Source organism: Ursus arctos, unplaced genomic scaffold, assembly GCF_023065955.2.
Source record: "Ursus arctos isolate Adak ecotype North America unplaced genomic scaffold, UrsArc2.0 scaffold_7, whole genome shotgun sequence".
In the NCBI taxonomy this organism is placed as follows: domain Eukaryota; kingdom Metazoa; phylum Chordata; class Mammalia; order Carnivora; family Ursidae; genus Ursus; species Ursus arctos.
Window position 1 is genome coordinate 71,203,603 of NW_026623089.1, and position 24,262 is coordinate 71,227,864.

The 24,262-nt window shown below is 43.9% G+C and overlaps 1 protein-coding gene across 1 annotated transcript in view; it reads right to left on the reverse strand.

Moving 5' to 3' along the window:
* Window positions 1–4,175, reverse strand: part of NID1 (nidogen 1) — an 84,552-nt gene extending 80,377 nt beyond the window's left edge. Inside the window, exon 1 of the mRNA XM_026504127.4 lies at window positions 3,692–4,175. Coding sequence (XP_026359912.1) covers window positions 3,692–3,916 — 225 coding nt within the window. The 5' untranslated portion in view covers window positions 3,917–4,175. The remainder of the gene's footprint in view (window positions 1–3,691) is intronic.
* Window positions 4,176–24,262: the final 20,087 nt, after the last annotated feature.

Here is a 24,262-nt window from a genome sequence, read left to right on the forward strand (position 1 = left end):
AAGATACGTGAACATTCGTCAATATATTAAGCTCCAAAGCAGACAGCACTGGAGTTAGAGTTCTAAAGACTGGGAGCTGAATGCGGTCTGCTGGCACGGGTCATTAGGGAGGAGGAAGGGCTTGCGTTGACCCTGAGAGAACGGGAGAGATTCTGAGCGGTAAGAGGTAGATAAAGTGGAAGAATAAAAGAGTGAGCAAAAGGCCAAAGTAAGGCATATTTTACTCTTTGAGAAGGGTTAAGGCAAAGCTGGAAATGAAGCCAGAAGGGTAGGCTGAGGCCCTGAACCCAGGCCAAAGAGTCCATGGTCTTCTGAAGTCAGGGTCGGGGGACAGCACCAAAGAAGCTGAACACAGCTGGACAGTGTCATAGCCAACATGACAAGAGAGTTACAGAAGGGAGGGCCTGCCATGGGGGTGTAATGGGGAACTGAGCACCATTTTATTCGAGCCAATGGGCAACTCTAAGTCCTCACCTTTCGGGCCCATTTAACATGGTGGTTCACTCCCTCCTCCTTGATACACTTTCCTCACTTGGCTTCCAGGACTCCTCCTGGTTGCATTTCCTCTCACCTCACCGGCCATGCCCCGTCAGCCTCCATTGCTGTCTCCTCCTCTTTTCCCTGACCTGCTGGAGGCTCCCTGGGACCTCTTCTCTCTCTACATATAATCCCCTAGTGGGCTTCATTTAGTTCTCTTGTTTTCAATACCATCTCTGTGCCGATGACTTCCAATTTTATATCCAAAGCCTAGGCTTCTTTCTAAATTCCAGACTCCTATCCAACTGTCTACTCCATCCCAGACCGCTGACATTTGTAGTATATCACCTACTAAAATACTATATAATTTACTTTATTATGTTTGCCGCTTATTTTCTTGGTCCCACTCCCTCGCTAGAATGTGAACTACTCGAGGATGGGATTCTTTGTTTTGTTCACTTGTATTTTAAGTGCCTAAAATAGTGCCTGGCACATAGTAGGCACTTGGTGAGTGTTTTCAGACTAGATGAATAAAGGAATGGCGTCAGGCAGCCTCAGGGCAGTGCAAGAACCCTCACAAGGTCCCACTAGCAAGGAAAAGCAAGGGGCAGTTACAGTAGCTGAGGGGAGGAGGGACGTGAGTACTTGTCACTTTGCCACGTGGAACCTCAAGTGACCAGATAGGCATTTGGGTAGAAACATCTGGTAGGATTTTGGAATTCTGGGACCAGGGTTTGTTATTATTTCTTCATCTGAAAAGAAGGGCATGTTGCTTTGAGGATTAAATAACCTAAAAGTAGCCAAGTCCCTGACACACGGAGATACACTCACCCAATAATTGTTTTCCTTCTCGGGGACCGTTCATCTTCTCAGCCATGTACCCAGGACAGTACAGACCACCTAGCTCATGCGCATATCTCTGTCAATTCACCTGTTCACTCAGGACCATCACACACTGGATCCCCCTCGACTTCTGGGAATGCAGCCCTTCCTTGTCAGCCCTCTTTGAGGATTGCCTCGCCCAGGGCCAAACTTCCTTCCAGGGCAGCCCTTACCCAATGATTGATCGATCGACTCTCATCACTGTGAGGGCAGAGGTCCAGCACTCTCACACGGACTTGACACAGCTCGGGAAAGCCATCCCACTCCAGAGCTCCCAGGGGCTGGCTGCGACCTTTGCTGGGACTGCAAGCCACGCAGTGTCAGCCTCTGCTCAGTCCTTCCTCCCTCCCTTCCACTGGTGTGGAGGTGCTCGCCGCCCCCCCCCACCAACTCCCCGTGAAATAACCTGCCTGCTGATCTCCATTTCAGACTCAGCTTCCTGGGAACCCAACCGGTGGCAGATAAAACATCCAAGAGAGCTCTGAGATCCTTTCTCATTGAAATGCAGATTAAACCTACATAGACCTGGTTTGAAAGAAATCCTTTTTTAGCAATAGATTTTCTAGGTTTTTAGAATGTAATGTGGTTAGTCTGATGCCACAAATAAAGGAGGGGAGGAGGTTCCAAATTTAACAATAGAATTCAGTGGGTCTGTTAAGAGACAAAAAAGAAATTTTATTTTTATTTTCAGTGGCCCCTAACTGGTATTTAACATTTCCTTCCATTATGAATGTAGGCAACAAAGCATAGCAGTAACTCTTTATGACCTCGCCACAAATAGAAGTCACAGATATTCTCCTATCACCTTTTCGTCATGGCAGGTGTCTTCAAATATTGTTTACTGTCCAGATGATCTTGAAAATTCAGTAATTATCTGACCCCCCCCCAACGGACACACTGTTACACCTATTTAATATGGCTAAAAATAAGCACACATGGGGCGCCTGGGTGGCACAGCTGGTTAAGGGTCTGCCTTGGACTCAGGTCATGATTCTCGAGTCCTGGGATGAAGTCCTGCATCAGGCTGCCTGCTCAGCGGGGAGACTGCTTCTCCCTCTGCTCCTGCTCTCTTTCTCTCTCAAATAAATAAATAAAATCTTGAAAAAACCACATATATTACTTCAGACAATTTTTGTTTTAATATTTTTATCTGGATTTCCTGGGCAGTCCTGCAGATTTTAGTTTATGTAATTAAAAATACTATCCTAAGAAGGGGTCTTACAGGCTTCACCAGACTGCCAGGGCAGCCAATTCACAAAGGCAACACTCTCTGTGGGTAGAGGCTTTAAGGACTCATTCTTTTCAGGCAAAGCCAGCGATCTGCACGTGGGTGTCGTCCAAGGCGCAGTCTGCCCTGGCCAGACGATGAACACAGCCATTTCACGGGCAGGATAGGCTCCAGCCGCTGTTTGTGTTGTCCCCACCACCCGCCCTCCCCCCGCCCCACTTCTGGAATGCGCGCAGCTTTATATGAAATCCACATGGTGCGGGGCTGGGGAAGGCGGCGGCACGAAAGTACTTTACCAAATTGACAGCGTCCCCAGGCCCGGCCAATTCTGAGAAGGCTCCAGAGAGCTAACGGCCACCTGGGCCCGCTCCCCAGTGAGGGCCCCCCATGGTGACAATGCTCTGCTACAGGAAATTGGATCTCCGGGTCGTCTTGCTTTCCCAGTCCGAAACTCTGGACCGAAACGAGCTCAACTGGAGAGCAGACTCATTGCCAAGACATATCCGGAGTCCACACACAAGCGCAGGCTGTCGGCTAAATTGGCGGGGCAGAGGCTGGCTCTGGCGGTCTTTTCCTGCCCCGGCACCTACGGAAGTCCCAGGGCCCGCGCACCGCCTGGGACCCAGCTCTGGCTTTTGCCGTGCTGAGGCTCCGCGCCCACTCATGGTTCCTACCGGATCGGGTCCCGTCCCCAAAGGCACAGGACAATAGCGAGACGCGGACCGACTTCCCGGCGGCGGAGAGGAAACTCCGCCCGTGGTGCTGGGGTCCCCGGGTGCCGGGGTTCCCCGGGTCGGGCAGGGCGCGTGCGGGGCCGCACAAACAGGGCGAGCTCTCCAGACCCGCGTGCTCCTCTGGCGATAGTGGCCAGGCGGCGCAGAGTCGTCGGCGGGCCGGGCGGAGGCGGGGAGCCCGCTTGGGCCGGGAGACCCAGCGCCGCGCCCCGCGCCCCCGCGGCCGGCGGGTCCCGGTCCCCGCCCACGACGCCCACGTCCGTCCCGCCCTGCGGGCGCCCCCACCAGCCCCGGCCTTCCTTCCGACGCCGGCTCGGCCCCCACACCCTCCTCCCCGACAGCCCCCACCGCCTGCCCCTGTTGCACTCACGTAGACCGAGTCGATGTCGGATCTGTCGAAGAAGCGGAGCGCCCGCCTCAGCTCCAGGGCTGGGGAGACGTGGTCGTCCCCAGCCTCCAACTCCAGGTCCCCGTGTCCCGGGCCGAACGGGAAGAGCTCTTGGCGGCTCAGGCAGCCCCCGGGCCCCGCCAGCAGAAGCTGCAGCAGCAGCGTCCGCGTCCACGCAGCTCCACTCCGGCGCATCGGGGCCAACATGTTCCCGAACTGCTGTCCGGCAAATCTAGCGGCTCCGCGGACCAGGCTGAGGAAGGCGGAGACGTAACCGGACGCCCTTCTGCAGCCCCTCCACGCCTCCCGCCTCCCGCCTCCCGCCTCCCGACGTTCCCACCCCGGGAAATAGGGGAGGAGAACTAGGGGAGATGGGGAGGGCCCCGCCCGGTCTACAGGGCGCGCCGCGGAGGCTGCCCAATGGCCGCGAGGGGGAGGGCGAGGGGCGCCACCGAATCCCCCTGCGGTTCTGGCAGCGTCGCCCTCGAACCCCGCGGGGCATAGGCGCTGGTGGCCGCGATTTCCGAAACCAACCCTGTTGCCACGGAAAAGCAGAGCGCGGGACTTTGCACCACGGTCCTCGGGTCAGGGTTAAGGGGGAGGGCGGGCTACATGGACATGCTCTGGAATCAGGAACATAGTCGACCCCAGTTCTGTTTGGCGTCCGGAGGCGGGACTCACTGGGTCAGACTCTGGTAGGAAGAGGGGGGTGGGTGGGAATTAGTAAGAAGGAACTGGACCAGGAGCGTGTTCATTTACTCATCCATCCAGTTTTTCAACGTTACTGAGCGTGCCATCTTTGCTTGGTGATGTGGAAGTTCGGCCAGACATGGGGTGCCACCCTCCGAGACAAAGTCACGAGTGTATGAGATAATTCGGTGTTAGGTGAGGTGGGGGTTCCCAAGTGATAAAGGATATTAGGGCTGGAATAATTGGCCAAGGAGAGCTTCCTGGGGGATGTGGGAATCAAACCAGGTCTTCTGGAAGGGACGGAATTTCATCAGGAGGCTGGGGAAGAGACATTCTGAAAAGTGGAGCTGTGAGTGGATTCAAGGCACCATCCCCCCCAGTTGAGAATTTGGAAAGCTTTTGGAAGGAAAGCCTTAATACCAAACCTAGGAATTTGAACTCGCTCCAACACTCAGAGAACTATTGAGAATTCCGGACAAAGGGAGATAAGGCATGTAAATGGTGTCCTAAGTAATGGGTTGATCATTAATTTGGCATTGGGAGGTCATCAGAGGGCTGTTGAAAGGGAAAACAGGGGTGAGGGACAGTGAGAAAGGAAAAGGTGGAAATTGAGAAGAATTGAATCTAAGAGGCATTACAATGAAAGAAGGAATGAGACCTGATAATGATTTTGATATGGGGGTTAGGGAGAGAAGTTAGAATTGGGTGTAAGGTATTGAGCCTGCAGGATTGCAAAACCAGGGCTGCCTTTTGAAGTCAGGGAGAAGGACCAGGAACAGTGGGAGTTGGGTATGTGTTTGCTGTCAGACCTCAACCTGGAGAGGTCAACAGGGCACTTCTCTTGCCTGTCACCAGCTAAAATTAAGGATGTAGGACCCAATTTGAAACAATTCTCCCAATAAACAGCAAATTCAATATAATATTTAAGGAGCATGAGTCCTGAACCAGTGGAAAACATAAAAAACAAATGAAACCCACCCTCTGAACATAGTCTTCGATCAACTCTTGACATCTTTTTCATCACAGAAAACATTTATTAAGTTTCTACAGGTATCAATTCGTTTTGCAACCATAATAACCCTAGGAGGCAGAGACCGTCCCCATTTTACTGAAGAGGGGTATAGAGATTCAGAGAGGTTTAAATCATTTTGCTAAGGTCACACAGCTGGAAGCCTGCAGGTGACCCTAGGTGGTCCCACCTTAACCACTACATTAAATAGCTTCTGTATTGCTACATTTTTTTCTCTTGTTAAAAAGTGACTAATGCTGCTTGCAATCTGTTGCCAAATCCGGTGGCTTTTCCTTCAACTCCCTCCCGGAATTCCAGCGCTGGGAGCCCCTGTCCCCTGCCCCAGAAGCACTTCCTGACTGCACTCCATGCCATCCCTAGCTTCAACTGCTGCATTTCGGGGCTTCCAGGCCCCAGTACTGCCCGTTCAGATTGCCAAGGACTCTGTTTAGAGGCTCCTCTTCGTCCTCTGGGCTTACCTGCAGACAGCATGGGCCCCGTAACACCCAGCCAGCTTTTTCCTGCCTGTGCCTCAGACTCTCCTTCAAACCCCCCACTTTCTGTCTCACTTCAGCGCTACACTGAAGCTGTTGCTTGTGCCTGGAATGCTCTCACCCCTCTCACGAATTCTCTCCGTTTTTGGTACTCAGACAGCTTCTGAAACTCCTATTGGTTCATGGAATTTTCCTCGGCTCATACAAGAGCAAGAGCAGTTCTCCAGGATACTGGTTCAAAGCACCAAGACCATTAAGACACAATCACTTTTGTAATCAGCTCGCGGTCTGTTGAAGAAGACAGACAGATACAGCAGTTACATGGTGAGATGTTAACTCGTTTTAACAGAATTAATACCCCTAACAGTTGCCGAAGTTAGTAGCCTCCAGCAGATGTGGGGAGATGAGATTTGCAGAAGTTAGATAATGCACCCAGCTTCATAGTTAGTGGAAGAGTCAGGATTTGAATGTTTTCAAATTTCAGTGTATCTGGAACTGAAGCTAATACTCTTTCTGCCACACCCTCCTGCCTTTCTAGAAAAGGAGAGGTTTCTCCCTCAATTTCCCTCCACAAGGTAATTCTGCTCTGTTGTTTATACATTATGTTCATGCTCTATTTACATGTTCATTTATTGCATCAGAATGGTCTTGCTTAAGCAAGTCTACTATATACTGTAAACTGTCTGCCTTTTCCTATTTATAGCCCTGCACTCACTGCACATCACTTGGGGCTGGGGAATGTGACATCTACACTGTGCTTCTGACTGGGACAATGTGGGCTGGGTGCCAGCCACTCCTTTAGGATTTCTAGTTTTAAATACATTTAAATACAAAATCTTCATCTTAGAATACTTAATTTTATGTTGTGCCCTGGTCATTTTCTAAGTGTATATTATAATTACATACTTTTCTCTGGTTGTTTCGTGTGGTTTTTTGCCCCTATATAAGCTCTTTGGGGAAAGGCTCATGTGTTCTATTCTTTTCTAGAGTTCACCGAGCCTCACCTAATGCTGTGTGCACATTAATAAAAGTTAATAGTTTGAAAACTCAGTAGTACTTTTAAGAACCATTTGATATCTGGAGTAGCATATGTACCCACAAGGACATAATATGCCAGTTTTTAAAAATTATCTTTTATTAAACCCAGCACTTTAGAGACTTGCACTTTTTCACTGAGTGCTATCATCCGGATGAGACAGGAAGACAAAATTCAGGAAGCAGGCTATATCTATAAGAAACCAAGTTAAACTTTCTATGTGGTTTATTCAGACAAAAGTTCAGGCAACTGAGTGGGGAAATAGCTCAGTTGGCTATTTCACTGAAAAAGACATCTGTTCTAATCTCACTCTCTTGTGAGGTTTGGCCACCGACCACATATGCATGGAAGATTCCTTTATTTACTAGATGTTATGTAGAAATAAATGCGTTACTGTTTCAATTCCAGGGGAATTCACCTAATTTGTGAATAAGATGATCACTATTTTAAACAAGTTAACCTCAATTCTTATCTCAGATAAAGATAACATAAATGAAATAACCATCCCCTAACAAAGGAAGAGAATTTTTTGTGAGAGTATTTCTGTAACTATGTCATGTTCCAAAACAATGTTCATCCCAAGACAATATTATAGGAAACTAGTACGAGATTGATCCAAACAGTTTATATTTATGGCTTCTCAGCTCCTATTCTTAATATCATTTTCTAACGATGGATTTTCATATGTTAATCACTTTTTCCAATCTTTATTGAGGTAAAATTGACAATAAAACTTGTATACATTTAAGGTGTACAGTGTAATGATTTGACATACATATGTGAAATGATTACCACGATTGGGCTAATTAACACATCTATCATTTCACATAGTTACCATTTTGTGTGTGTGGTGAGAACACTTAAAATCTACTATCTTAGTGGGGTGCCTGGGTGGCAGTTGGTTAAGCATCTGACTCTTGATCTCATCTCAGGTCTTGATCTCAGGGTCTTGAGTTCAAGCCCCATGTTGGGCTTCACACTGGGCATGCCTACTTAAACACACACACACACACACACACAAAACACTACTACCTTAGCAAATTAGCAAGTATACAATACAGCATTATTAACTGTTGTCACCATACTGTACATTATATCCCCAATTTATCTTATAAACTGAAAGTTTGTGTCCTTTGGCCAACACTTTCCCATTTCCTCCACTCTCCAGCCCCTGGCAACCACCATTCTACCCTGCTTCTATGAAAGAATAGCAAAGATTTTTAATGTTGTAACCCATATTCATTTTAGATGCCTCACATGAATGTTTCATTGAAAATAATGCTGATTTAGCAACAGCAATCAGACAAGAAAAACAAATTAGAGGCATCCATGTTGGTAAAGAAGAAGCTAAACTGTCACTATTTGCAGAAGAAATGATACCATATATAGAAAATCCTCAAGACTCCACCAAAAAACTACTAGAACTGATAAATTAATTCAGTAAAGTCATGGCATATAAAATAAATATACAGAAATCTGCTGCATTTTTATACAGTAATAATACAGTAGCAGAAAGAGAAATTTAAAAACAATACCATTTACAAGTATACCAGAAAGAATAAAATAGCTAGGAATAAACTTACCCAGAGGTGAAAGACCTATATTCTGAAAACTATAAAACACTGATGAAAGAAATTGAAGATGACACAAACAGATGGAAAAATATTCGTGCTCATGGATTGGAAGAATGAATAATGTTAAAATGTTCATATTACCCAAAGCAATCTACAGATTCAATGCAACCCCTATTAAAATACCAACAGCATTTTTCACAGAACTAGAACAAAAAAAATCCTAACCTTGTATGGAACCACAGAAGACCCTGAGTAGCCAGAGAAATCCTCAGAAAGAAGAAAGAAGCTGGAGGTATCACAATACCAAGTTTCAAGATATACCATAAAGCTGTAGTAATGAAAATATCATGGTGCTGGCACAAGTATAGACACATAGATCAATGGGACAGAATAGACAGCCCAGAAATAAATCCCACAACTATATGGTCAATTAATCTATGACAAAGGAGGCAAGAATATACAATGAGGAAAAGATTAATCTCTTCAATAAATAAGGCTGGGGAAACTGGACAGCTATATGTAAAAGAATGAAATAGGACCACTTTCTGAACACCACACACAAAAACAAACTCAAGATGAATTAAAGATTTAAATGTGAGACCTGGGGGCGCCTGGGTGGCACAGCGGTTAAGCGTCTGCCTTCGGCTCAGGGCGTGATCCCGGCGTTATGGGATCAAGCCCCACGTCAGGCTCTTCTGCTATGAGCCTGCTTCTTCCTCTCCCACTCCCCCTGCTTGTGTTCCCTCTCTCGCTGGCTGTCTCTATCTCTGTCAAATAAATAAATAAAATCTTTAAAAAAATAAAATAAAATAAATGTGAGACCTGAAACTATAAAAACCCTGGAAGAGAACACAGGCAGTTATTTCTGACATCAGTCATGGCAACATTTTTCTAGATATGTCTCCTAAAGCAAGGGAAACAAAAGCAAAATTAAACTATCAGGACTACACCAGAATAAAAAGCTTTTGCACAGCAAAAGAAACCATCAACAAAACAAAAAGACAACCTACTGAATGGGAAAAGGTATTTGAAAATGTCATATCTGATAAGGGTTAATATCCAAAATACACAAAGAACTTATACAACTCAACACCAAAAAAAAAAAAAAAAAACCCTAATTGAAAAATGGGCGGAAAATCTGAATAGACATTTTTCCAAAGACATACAGATGGACAAGACACATGAAAAGATGCTCGACATCACTAATCATCAGAGAAGTGCAAATAAAACCACAATGAGATATCATCCTAGAAAGGCTAATATGAGAAAGAAATAGCAAGTGCTGGTGAGGATGTGGAGAAAAAGGAACCCTGTGCACTGCTGGTGGGAAAGCAAACTGGTGCAGCCACTGTGGAGAACAGTGTGGAGGTTTCTCAAAAAATTAAAAATAGAATTACCCTATGATCCAGTAATTTCACTACTGGGTGTTTACCCAAAGAAAACAAAACACTAATTTGAAAATGTACATGTACCCCTATGTTTAGTACAGCCTTATTTATAATAGCCAAGATATGGAAGCAACCTAAGTGTCCATCAATAGATGAATAGATAAGGAAAATGTAATACCCATGTGCCTACTGGAATATTATACAGTCATAAAAAAGGATGAGATCTTGCCATTTGAGCCAGCATGGGTGGACTTAGAGGATATTATACCAAATGAAATAAGTCAGACTGAGAAGGACAAGTACCATATGATTCTGTATATAAGGGGAATCTAAAAAAACCCAAATGGATTAACAAACAAAAGCAGAGCCAGACCTATAAGTACAGAAAACAAACTGACGGTTGCCAGAGGCAAGAGGGGTGGGGAGTTGGGCAAAATGGGTGAAGGGGAGAGGGAGATACTAGTTTCTCTTTATGGAATGAATAAGTCATGGAAATAAAAGGCGTAACACAAGGAATATACTCAATGATATTGTAATAGTGATTTAACAGGACAGATGGTAGCTATACTTGTGATGAACATAACATAACGCAGAAATTTGTCAAATCACGAAGTTATACACCTGAAACAAATGTAACATTGTGTGTCGACTTTCTCAATAAATAAATAAATAGAAAATAATAGAGATTTGTGATGGGTCATACACATGACCTAAGATTGTCAAATAGCATTCAATCTGAGTCAAGTGCAAATAAAGATATTATTTCTTCTTAATTTTCTTTTAAGTAGGCTCCACATCCAGCCTGAATCCCAACATGGGGATTAAACTCACAGCCCTGAGATCAAGACCTGAGCTGAGATCAAGTTGGAAACTTAACTGTCTGAGCCACCCAGGCAGGGACCCTTCTTAATTTTATTTTGTTATTAAATCCTCAAGTCTTATTCCCATGTGCTAAATTCAGTGTAACCAAACTTGAACATGGCAAATTTGCATAAATAAATAAATTCAGCTTAAATTGTGATGACTGATTGATCATAATGTACGTCACTATAACTGCACTCACTCACACGGCAAGAAATTTGTTAGACCATGATGGCTCATTACTTTGTCTTAGCTAATTAGATCACAAGTATTTACAAAACTATATTTGTAAAAATTTCCTTGTTGGAATGTGATTGAGCAATAGTCACCATTTGGCTTCTGGTTCTGTTTGATGCTGAGACCCACTAGCCACTTAGCGAAGTGGGCAGGGATCAGATCTTCTAAAATTAAGAAAAAAAATTGTTACACATTTCCTTATAAGATCTTTATGAGATCAAGTGCGCTTAGCAGGGTAAAGTGAGTATGTTGAACTAAAACATCATCAGACTAAATATAGGCCAGTGGTATAGACTCCGTGTCATCTCTTTAGTGCTTAGATGCTATACTTAGAATCTGTACCTTCTGGGGTAAGGTTGCATTAGATAGTGTTCTCTGGATATTTTACTTTTCAGTAAAATAGATTAGACAACTGCCTTTAGGGAATTATTTTAGAGGATACAAAAGACATCTTCAAGTCCTGATTTACTCACTGGTTTTAATTTTGTTTGTTTAACTTAAGGTTTTCCTTCCAATTAAAATCAGAGGGCACCGAAGTTTGTGAGTTACGTAAAAGCATGTTTTGATATAGCAGAGAGAATTTCAGGAGGCTAGAAAAGGTAGAACGATACAATTGAGGACTGAAAAATAACAAGATATTGGGAAAACCAGGGTACTTAAGACACAATTGGCCACTTCACAATCCCCCTAGGGTCACCCAGGTATAACCATTCAAGTATTCAAGACAAGGTACACATTTGTTGCTAGACTTTTTTGATGGGTTAATTGACCCCTAAATAATTTTATCTAGCATTTATATTTATACCTTCAGTAACCCTATACTGATCATGCGTTCATTGATTACCATTTATTGAGCACCTCCTATGTACCTGACACTGTTCTAGGCATTGGGACACACCGAAGAAGAACAAAATATTCTAGTGGAGGGAGATGACAATAAAGGAATGAACAAGCAATTAGATATTGTGTGAAGTGGTGATGGGTAAAAGCACTATGAATAAAAATAATTAGGAAAAAACTTAAGAGTAGAGTGATGTGGGTGTGTGTGAGAATAATTCTGTTTGGGAAAATCAGGGAAGTTCTCATCAAGTGTCTGTTCCCCTGGAACAGAGGCCTGAAGAAGTGAGGGAGTCATATGTGGACAGGAGGATGGAGCATTGTTTCGAATATGCAGATCTGGTCCAACATGAATGATATATTAGTGAACAATTTCAGCATAATGCATTTTGCATTTGCACATGCAAAATTTTATCTTCGAGAAACACCAGATGAATACAGAACACTGCGCGCACTTGAACTGAGCCATGTAGGAATGTGGAAAATGCACACAAGCCCATCTCTCGACCGGACAATGGGCCACACCCATCCCCATCTGGGGTTATGTACAACTTTCCGTCCAGTTTCAGATACTCCTTCTTCCATCCCTTTCATGAACTTGCAAGCAGCCCCTTCAGCGGGCTGCCCTAGCCCTCTGGTCCCAGTGATCCTCTCCTTAATGACCACCTAGCCCCCTTTGTATTTTCCCTCTGTTCTGTGTTCATTTTTTTCCTCTCTTTATCTAGTCTCTTTCATTTTTCTCTTTTTTGTTCTCTTCTTCTTGCACCCTGGCAGTGGGCCTGGGGGCAGGGCACATAGTTTCACAGAAGTTTCAGATGTTTTTCAAGGGGAAGTGCCCTAGGTACTGTGGTATGTATGCATGTCTCAACCATGTAACATGTGTTAAGTTGAGATAATATGCAAATTTCTATACACTCTTGCCACTAAAGTACATATACACTATTTTGTATTTACTTTTTTCCAGTCAACGCTATGGTATAATGATTTTCCATGCTGTGACACAGCTTTCATAATTTCATATGCACTGTATTTATTAGAGCATAATTAATCTGACCACTTCCCAACTGTTAGCATTTACGTCGTTTCTAATTTTTTTGGCTATACATTAATCACATCTGCAGTAAATATTGCACTTTCTCTCTGGGGATTATTTCCTGAAATTCTCTTCCCCAAAGTGGGGCTAAAGGATGTGAACATTTTTTTTAATCAACTTTATTAAAAGTGATTTATAAGTAATAAACTGTCATAAGGATGCGAACATTTTCATGGTCCTTGGTATGTCAGTGTTGGGAGTGAAGGCAAAGGGAGATGAGAAGTAGGACGGGGACAAAAATCACCAACATTGGAGAAATAAGATGCGTGTCTTTTAACCTTTCTACAGATCCAGCTCCAATGGACTTCCTACAAAAGCCTTCCCAGTTCCCCCCAACAGAATTCATCCTTTTCCTATATGCTATTTGTCAATGATTTTAAAAACACCTCATCTTGGCTGAGAACTCTTTAGTTTATACAAAGTGTATGTGCAATCTCATTTATTCTGCCATATTTTTTATCCCCATTTTATACATAAGGAAACTGAGAGAGTAAATATCTTGTCCAAGGACACTGAACCAGCAAGAAGCAATGCCAGGTAGTTGAACACAGGGTCCTTTCCATTACAGAGATATAAAAGGACAACTCCTATCAATGGTGAGCTTTTTATTTTGGCTTTTGAAATAATGCTGACTTCTCCACACAGCCTCTCCAAGAAGCCTGGCAGCCTCTCCAGCTTTCAGAAACCCCACCAGGGACAAGAACAGTGATTCCCATCAGGGTGGAATGGGAGGTGGGAGCCAGGGAGGAGGGGAGGAGAGTCATAATCACCTTCTACAGGGGCGCCTGGGTAGTGCAGTCGTTAGGTGTCTGCCTTCTGCTCAGGGCGTTCTGGGATCGAGTCCCACATCGGGCTCATCCGCTGGGAGCCTGCTTCTTCCTCTCCCACTCCCCCTGCTGTATTTCCTCTCTCTCTGGCTATCTCTGTCAAATAAATAAAAAAAAATCTTAAAAAAAAAAAAGTCATCTTCTAAAGATTCTGATAAGCCTGGGGATGTGACAGGATCTGGGAAGGGGATGGAGAAGCAAGTGCTGCTGGCAACTTAAAAGATAATCTGGTAAACTGCCTAGATGGAGAATCACTGATCGAAATTTAAGATTTGCCAACGGTCCATGTGATCATGTTTGCTCACCTGGTTCCATTCGGGATAATTCCCATCAAAATGGAATTTCCTATCTACAGACCTTTTGTTTGTTTGTTTGTATATTTACGCATTGTATTTTTCTCTTTTTTAAATTTAAATTTCATTAATTAACATATAATGTATCATTTGTTTCAGGGGTACAGGTCTGTGATTCACCAGTCTTATTTAATACCCAGTGCTCATTACATCATGTGCTCTCCCCAATGTCCGTCACTCAGTTACCTCATTCCCCGACCCCCCCTCCCCTCCAGCCACCCTCAGTTTGTTTCCTAAGATCGAGAGTCTCTTATGGTTTGTCTCCCTCACTGGTTTTGTCTTCTTTCATTTTTTCCTCTCTTCTACTATGATCCTCTGCCTTGTTTCTTAAATTCCACATATGAGTGAGATCATATGATAATCATCTTTCTCTGACTGACTTATTTCACTTAGCGTAATATCCTCTAGTTCCACCCATGTTGTTGCAAATGGCAAGATTTCATTTTTTTTGATGGCTGAGTAGTATTCCATTGTGTATATATATATCCCACATCTTCTTTAACCATTCATCTGTCGATGGACATCTGGGCTCTTTCCATAATTTGGCTACTGTGGACATTGCCTCTATAAACATTGGGGTGCAGGTGCCCCTTCGGATCACTACATTTGTATCTTTGGAGTAATACCCAGTAGTGCATTTGCTAGGTCTATTTTCAACTTTTTGAGGAACCTCCATACTGTTTTCCAGAGTGGCTGCACCAGCTTGCATCCCTACCAACAGTATAAGAGGGATCCTTTCTCTCACCATACCCCCCAACATTTATTGTTTCCTAACTTGTTAATTTTAGCCATTCTGACTGGTGTGAGGTGGTATCTCATTGTGGTTTGGATTTGTATTTCCCTGATGCCAAGTGATGTTGAGAACTTTTTCCTGTGTCTGTTGGCCATTTGGATGTCTTCTTTGGAAAAATGTCTGTCCATGTCTTTCGCCCATTTCTTGATTGGATTATTTGTTCTTTGGGTGTTGAGTTTGATAAGTTCTTTATAGATTTTGGACACTAGCCCTTTAATCTGGTATGACTACAGACCATTTAATTCTGACTACAAACTATTCATTCCTATACACACACGAAAAGGTATAAGAATAAAGAAAATTTGAACCCATACAATGGAAGCAGATCAAGGAAGGGCATTTCAATCCCTCTTCATTATAATCCTGGAAAGAAATGTGTTCTACTAATGGCTGATTGGCCCAGTGGGAAAAGCGCTGGCCTAGAAATCACGCATGCCAATAAACATGAAAACCAACAGGTTCTTAAAAGTATTCTCCATATTTACCTAGTGAAAGACTCCTGGGAATTTCCCCTTCCCTCCTTTATCTGCTGCCTGGGACGCAGATGTGTTAACCAGAGCTCAGCAGTTGACTGAAACCATGAAGCACACCCAAGGAGAGTGCTGTAGCAATCTGCAAGGGCCCCAAGGATTTCATGGAGTTGCCCCACTGCTTGCACTGGTGACTTCCAGACTTCTCTTATGTGAGAGAAGCATCATAGTGAAGGGCCAAGCTCAACACAGGGGACCAATAACAGAGTCCCCTCTACTGAGATACCTCAACCCCTCATAGCTGATGGCGCAAGCTTCCCCAGCAGGGTACATCCTGATACTCAGCTTTTCCAATGCTTGCAGGTTGGATCTGGACTTTGCTCTGACAGGAGCTCTTGTATAGGATCCGGTCTGGAGTGAGGGTATGCGAGAGAGGAATCTACACCTACACGGTCACTAATGTACTAATGCAGGTGCCCACCTAGAGGCATCCTCAATCTGCCCATGGTGAAGGATTTCACCCAATTTGTCCTGGACTGATATTTTTATAAAATTTAATTACAATGAAAGATACAATTAAAATAAAAAAATTCAAAGTGCTAAATCTTACATTATTTAATTATTAGATTGAACAGACGTAAAATCACTCTATCAAATTGCTACAAACCTTTCTAATTACAGATACTCTCAAGTTCTGTACTTGCCTGGCTAAGTCTGGTAACCATCCACAGACTAGCTCTGGTCTGTAAACCACACTTTGGGTAGCATGGACTTTTTGACCTATACCCAGAAGGAATATTATGGGTGTGGTATGTATATTAATTGAAATGTCTAGTCTAGATAGAGTGAATAATTCTAGATTTGGTAATTTTTACACTAAACAATGCTAGTATAAACGGAAGTCATTTGAAAAGGTCACTGCTGATTAGTTTTCCCCAATCTGTTGGAGGCAGTGGAGTGGAAAGCAATTCACTGAAGGTCTTAGATCCTCTGCTCCCATCTATATTATTCTCATTCTCAACTTTAAAATGTGTTGTAATTTTAATTGTAAAGCTCATCAAATCATACCTGTGAACCCTCTTTTCAATGTCTGACTACAGATTGAATCAGATTAATACGAAAGAAAAAATGATTCATAAAGACAAGTCAGCCTTAAGGGTATGTGGAGGGCAAAGGGATAATTTTTAGTGATGGGAAGGGAATGAAAGATAGATGTCAGGTGACAACTTAAGTGGGTCCTCTACCAAAGAATTGGAAATCATCTGATGGGCAAATGGATTTATTATCTATAGTGAAAGCTGCTTTCTCAACAACACGCTAGTGTTCTGAGACATTCCTTTACTTGAAGCCCAGAAGGTGTTCACACTGCAAGTCAATGCATCAAAACAGGATTCGGTATGGGTGAAGAGAATGCCTTTCTTTCTTCCTTCCTTCCTTCCTTCCTTCCTTCCTCTCTGTCTTTCTTTCTTTCTTTCTTTCTTTCTTTCTTTCTTTCTTTCTTTCTTTCTTTTTCAAGATATTATTTATTTGACTGAGAGAGAGAGAGAGACAGCCAGCGAGAGAGGGAGCACAAGCAGGGGGTGTGGGAGAGGAAGAAGCAGGCTCCCAGTGGAGCAGGGAGCCCGATGCCAGGCTCGATCCCAGGACCCTGGGATCATGCCCTGGGCCGAAGGCAGACGCCCAACGGCTGAGCCACCCAGGGACCCCTAGAGAATTCCTTTCTTTTGTAAAGTGAGAGGACGGTAATTTTGAAAAGATTGCTAGAAAAGGAAAAGCAGTGTGTATGGGCTGAATTTTATCTCCCCCAGACGTCATATGTTGAAGTCCTAAGCCCTAGTACACCAGATGTGACTATATTTGGACATACGACCTTTAAAGAAGTAATTTAAAATGTGGCCATTAGGATAGGTCACTCTAAGAAGAGGAAATTTGGACACACAGGAAATACCAGGAGTGCACACACACAGAAAAAAAGACCGTGTTGAAAGGCATCAGGACAGCAGCCTTCTTTAAGCCAAAGAGAGAGGCTTTAGGGGGGGGAACTAATCCCCGATGACGCCTTGATCGTGGGCATCCAGCCTCCAGCACTGGGAGAAATAAATGTCTGTTGCTTAAGCTGCATGGTACTTTGTTATGGTAGCCCTAGTAAACCAAACCACAGTGTGACACCTCAAATTTCTGAGTATTCTCAGCCATATCTTTCTTTTTAACTCTGTGCATCATGTTTATGGCTATGTATGAACATATACCCAGGCAAAAAAGACTGGAAGGAAATCAGCAACATGCTGATGACACATGTATTAGGATGATTCTATTATAAATGACTTTTGCATCCTCTATTTTAAAAAATGTGACAGTTCTATTCTTTTTCCCATTTTTAAAATGACTTTTATCTTGAAATAGCTTAAGACTCACAAGAAATAGGTGGATCATTTTGTTTTTTATTTTTTTAAGAAGTATTTATTTATTTTGGAGAGATAGTGAGTGGGGAGAAGGGTAGAGGGAGAAAATCATTCATCAGACTCCCCACTGAGTGTGAAGCCTGACATGGGACTCAATCTCACAACCCATGTGACCTATGAGATTATGACCCAAGACATCAAGACCTGAGCTGAAACCAAGAGCTGGATGCTTAACTGACTGAGCCACCCAGTTCCCCCTTAGTGGACCATTTTAAAGAAGGAATGCAATAGAGCTTGAGGATCTGGAAATGGATTCCTTTGAAACTATCCAAGTTTGTGTAGCCCTTGGAGGGTATAGCCAACACAAACTGCAGTTGGAGGCCCTGCCAGTTACAGAACTCTTATTTGACTCATTTACTTGTTATATCCCATTCTGCATCTGTTTGATCATAACAACCGCTTGGTCTGCTTGTCCAGCCCTCTCTCAGCTGTTGTTGACATCTTGCTCATTCTAGGTCTAGATCAAGTGCTCTGAATCCCATGAGTCTTTCCTGAACCCCCAACTCTGTGATGAATATGAATTCCTACTTTGGCCTCCCTATCTTTTAGAGTAAGATTGCTGTTTTGTATTATACTTAGTTCTCTATGTTTTTGTGGACTCCTCATTGCATAAATATTTGCTGAGTAGCTACTATGTGTAGGCACAGATCTGAGGAAACAGTAGGAGACAAAACAAAGTCCCTCCTCTCATGATGCTTTCCATAGGTGGGAAGACAGATAATAAACAAACAAAAACCCACAGTGTCCAGTGGTGACCAGAGCTGGGAAGAATAATGGAGCAGGGTGAGAAGACAGAGAGAGGGAGCTGTGGGTAAGAAGAAGGCATGCTAGTTGGACGGGACATTGAGGAAGTCCTCTCTAATGAGGGGACACTAGCCCAGTGATTCTGAAAATGTGGGACCAGCAGCATCAGCAGTATTTAGGAACTTGTTAGAATGCACATTCTCATGCCTACCCCAGACTTACTGAATCAGATACCCTAGGAGTGGGCCCCATATCAGTGTTTTAACAAGCCCTCCAGGAGATTCTGATGCTGGCTAGAGCTGAGACCCACTACATAATTCTGTAAGACTCTGGTCAACTGGCATTTATATGATCATTTCTAAATTCTCCTCTAGAGCTTGATGTAGGGCCTTGCACACATTAGTTGGTCACTGAATGTTTTTAGAGCAAATGGAGTAGGTACTTTTCTTTGCTGGAATTGTTCATCCCAGCTTCCACGAGGAATAGTGATGTACATGTCACACATCCATGATGCCTTGGTTTCATACTCTCTTCTCACTTTTCCTTGCTCTCTTGCCAATAAATAATAGGTGTTATTATTTATTCCCTATTTTATTTTTCCTTTCACTTTGTCTTACGTATTCCTTCTCTTTCCTTCTATATCCTCTAATAAACCAGAGAAAACCCGTGTACTTCCCCTTCAATCCACACAGCCCTGACAATCAAATTCCTCCTAAACACAGCCACAAAGTTCCTACTCTTCCAGCTGAAAGTAAAATGGTAGTCGTTCACTCATTCATTCGTTTGTTCCTTCAGCATCTACTATGTGCTGGACATTGTTTTAGGCAGGTGTGGTAGAATCTTTCTGTAAAGGGCCAGATAGTAAATATTTTAGGCTTTGCAGGCCAAGAACTAACGTTCTCAACTCTTTTTTTTTTTTTTTAAGATTTTTGTTTTTAACTAATCTCTATCCCCAACGTGGGGCTCAAACCCACAACCCCGAGATCAAGAGTCTCATGCTCTACCAGCTGAGCCGGCCGGGCGCCCAGTAATGTCCTCAACTCTTGAAGCAGCTTTTCTCACCAAAAAGCTAGTAATGATTTTTGTATTTTTTTTTCACATTTTAAAATGTAAAAACCAGTCTTAGCTTATTGGTAATATGAATGCTAGGGTTGAGGTGAACTTGGCCCTGGGCTGTTGTTTGCTGACTCCTGGTTTTAGGCATTGGGGATATAGCATTGAATGGAATAGATGATCATTCCTTCTGTCATGGAACTTACATTATGGTTGAGGGAGACAGAAAATACATATAATTATATAATATGTAAGAAAGGCTTAGTGTTATGGGGAAAATGTAGAAAAGTGGGGACATTGGGAATGTGGTAGAGGGAGGGAAGCAGGAATGTTAAATAAGATGGCGAGGGAAAGCTTCAATGAAAAAAGTGTCAACTGAGCAAAAACTAAAAGAAAGTCAAGGAATGATCCATGAGGCTGTGCTGAGGAAGAGTATTACAGGTAGAGGGAACAGTCAGTGCAAACGTCCTGAGGTCAGAATATGCCTGGTATGTGAAGTGGCCAGCGGGGCTAGAGACAGAGTGAGAGAGGGGAGTAGTAGGTGGGGTCAGTGTGTATACTCATGTGTTATATGTGTGCACGTATGTGCGTGTACTTCTGTGGTGTTTGGGATGTGAGGAGAGAAGCAGCTGTTGCCAAGGAATGTTCAGGGGTACCACCTTGTACCTGGTACCTGGTACCACCTGAACTCTGTCTCATGTGCTGAGCCTGATTCCATTCTGCTCCTCCCAATTAAACCAGAAAGGATCTGATATCAGCCCTTGTCCAGAGTCATTCCACCTGATTCTCAGCCATGGCTTGATCCAGATCTGTCACTGTTCCTGACCAGAGGTAGGAATACAGGCTGATAAGCAGCTTAGGGCCTTGGTTCTAAGGGAGAACTGAAAACTCCACTAGAACATTCAGGTAACCTCTCAGATTTGAAATGAAGGAAAAAATAAAGGATTTCCTGTTAGAGTTGAAAGGTTTTGGCTTTGAAAGACCACATCGGAAAGGGTTGGATGTTCGGTGTGGTTGTTTTCAGGATCTCTACTGGAGGAGGGAAAATAAACCACTTCCTGGGAAAGGAAGGACCTCCCCTCCACCCCCCAATTATGTGTATCAAGAGGAAGGGAATGCAGGTGGCTCTGTTCTAGGACATCCTCAGGCATATCCAGACCAGCTGTGACTTGGGTTGTCAGAATTCAGGCTTAAGAGGGTATGTTCTATGCCGAAATAGAAATAGAAATGGACTTTGGGAGTTGAGCCTCATTAACTCTTGTCTTCATCCTCAGTTCTCTCCAGTGGGCCTGCTACATCCCATCCTCCATACTATTGCCAGTGTGAGCTTTCAGAAAGGACAATCTGATTGCGTCTTTTCTCTTTTAGTGACTCCGAGAACTGTGGAATCCCTAGACCTATGAGATTTTAAGCAAAAATCGAGGGGGCCAATGCTGAATTGCCAACTTTTAATTGTTACTATTGCTTAATGATGGGACATTTTAATATGAAAATATAGAATGACAGTTTCAGAATAAAAAAGAGTCTTTTTAATTGAACACAATTAACTATGAAAATTTTGCTTTATAGAAATATGCTTTATACAAAATTCACTTCATATTTATATGTATAATTATAGATTGTGCTGTATGCATATAGCATGCAATTATAATGCATATACTTTTAGACAATCTTACTGCTGAATAGGCAGTTAGACATGAGCTGGAGGCAAGGATGGTTATAAAGAGGTTACACATTAGGACTCTGGAGGCACAACGTCCTGACTTTGTGGCTTCCAAGACCCCTCAATATCATGGCTTTGTGGCCTCCAAGACCCCAAACCTAAAAGACCAAGAGCCAAAGGTGCAGAACATGCATCCTCCTCTTCACCCTCTGCCCTTGGGTGACCTATCGCTTCATTAGCATATATTTACACTGTGGTTTCCACCCCCTATGGGAAAAATGGCCATGTCAGTTCTGGCAAGAACCTCGTAGGACCAAAAACTTCCTTTGCCATCTGGTAGGAGTCCCTTAGAGGTTTGGAAACCTCGGTAGGAGACCGCCCTACCTATGATCCATAATCCATGCAAACATAACCCCGGTGCAGCTGCCGTCTCTGGGCCTGCCCGCTCTCCCACCTTGCGAGTGTACTGTCAATAAACCGCTTTGTGCTTGCTACCTTCCTTCTGGTTATATTTATTTGAGAGTGGATCTCACCTAAACCTTTCGTGGGGAATCCAAGAACAGAGACCTGCATCTACATGACACAGACTCTCCCACTGGTAACATTAACACAGACTAACGAAAGGTTTGTCACGCATAGAGCTGGCCCCAGAACTGTGCTTGTGAGTACCGTCGCAAGCGCGAGCGCCGAGATGGCCCACGAGGCCCTTCCCGCCTCTCATGCGACACTTCACACGGGCTGCTCCAGCCATTTTGCACCTGAGCCCCACCCCTTATCGTCCCAGCCTTGTGTGATCTCCTGCTCATCTCTCAAATCCTGCTCAGTTACTTCCTCTGTCGGGTTTTCTTTGCCCTTCTTCCTTTTAGACGACAGACTTGATGGAGCAGGTGGATAGCCGCGGCCGCCACTCCCGGCAGGCCCCGCGCCGCCCGCTCCCGGCAGGCCCCGCGCCGCCGCCGCAGCCGCACGCTCTCTGCAGGTCGTGTCCTTCTGTTCGTACCTGCGCATGAGGGTCCCTACCCAGCTGTGAGAACAAGAGGCCACATCACGTCAGTAAGGTATAGTCCTAAATGCCACTTGGGGAGGTAGACAGATGGCTGGGTGCCTGCCAGACCCTGGAAAGCTAGGGCCCTTTGGACCCGCTTCCGCTCAGAAACCCAGGGCCGCTTACCGTCCGTGCTGTTGCCATCGGGTATGGTTCTATGAAGGGCTGCCCCGCGCGGTGTAGAACGGTTAGCAACAAATACGGCCTCCACCCGCTAGAAGCCAGGCAACACAAATGTCCCCAATTTTACCAGCTGTCCCCAAACCGCCCTTTCCCCAGGAGGACGACTGTGGTGAGGTGGGGCAGGCCATAAACTGCTAGTAGGACGTACTGGTGTTTAACTTTCCGGCTTGACGGGGGAGTACTAGTCTAAATCCACTGACAGTACCAAGTAGCACTCATTGAACTTTTGTCTTTAGCGGTACAACCCTGTGCAGTAGACATTAGCGTGTTTTATACAAATGAGGAAGAAAATAGCCTGACACCCTTAAATCAACTGAGGTACTCGTTGAAGACGATACAAGGCTATCTGCTCCTCCCCTCCCATCTTTGGTCCTCCACCCGGAGGTGCCGCCAGGGGTGGGAACCTATGTCCCAAGTCAGGCATTAAGTGGTAGAGCCTGGACCCAACTCAGGTCTGACTCCAAAGGCCTTCTGCTTTCTAATTCTAAAAGTGACTATTTCTGCTGTCTAGAATCATCAGAATATGTCTTTTACAGCGCTGTGATTAAAAAGCATTTGGAAAAATGGCTATGTATTACTGCCTTTTTTTTTTTTTTTTTTTTTTTTTACAGAACATACAACATTAATTAGAAAGTCTGGCAGGTCTATGGAAAGACTTTCACAAACATTATTTTAAGCTGTTAGAACAAAGTGCTTTTCTACTATATGACTAGTTTTCAGGTATCATTTCTTTACCTAAAATATGCATGTTTGGAACCTATTGTATTTCACAACCTGGAAGTAATGGTATGCCCACATACTTCGAGAAAGAATTATACAAAACTGCATACTTCATTGCACATTATTTGGGGGTATATTTTGCAAATGAAACAGTGGCATAGTAGTGGATCTGGCTCTCCTTTTGAGGTAGGACCTCGTAACCAAGGCAGGAGACCCCTTTGCGATGCCATTCTGTAACCTTCATGCAGCATCACAACTCTGCTGAGGGGTCTTGTATGAAGTCCTACCTAGAGTCTCCTGAGAACACATCTCCTCCTACACAAACAGCTCCATCATCTGGATCACAGCACTCAGGAAAAACCACATCAGGATCCCCAGGGAATGGGAGTGCTGGACAAGACTCAGCTAAAACCAAGCAAAGGAAAAGAAAAAAAAGCACTACAGCACTACAGCCTGTGGTGTTGAGGCTTAACAGTGATACCATCCAGCCCTGCCACATCAGAGAGGCTGTTTGATGCTACAGCCACAAGATTGGCCCCTTTTCCCCACTCACAAGTGCCTACTGCGGGAATGGGATGGCTTTTCTGGCCTGCTGGTGGGACTGTGACTGCAACAACAGGAAAGGCAATGTTAAGGTGATTTCTTTTTCCCTCTTAGGACAAAATAAAATACAAGTTTACCTTCTCTGTAAAAATAAAACAAAAACCCATAAAACTTTGATAATAAATGTAAATAGTAACAAATAATGTAACATCGAGAGTACCATAAATGTTGGCATTCTAAAACGTTACATCACTCTTTGAAAAGTAATGAGAGAAATCTTAATTTAATAGTGTGGTTTGAAAACCATTAACATCTATTTTAAATGATATGAATAAACTAATTAAAATATGGGAAAAAAGATTTTATCGCTCATGCCCTGGAATAGTATCACTTTTATATCTTTGTCATTGTGTTGATAAAGAGAGTCCCTCTCCCTTACTAGACTCCATATTCCTGGTTTACGTCTAGGTCCTGCCAC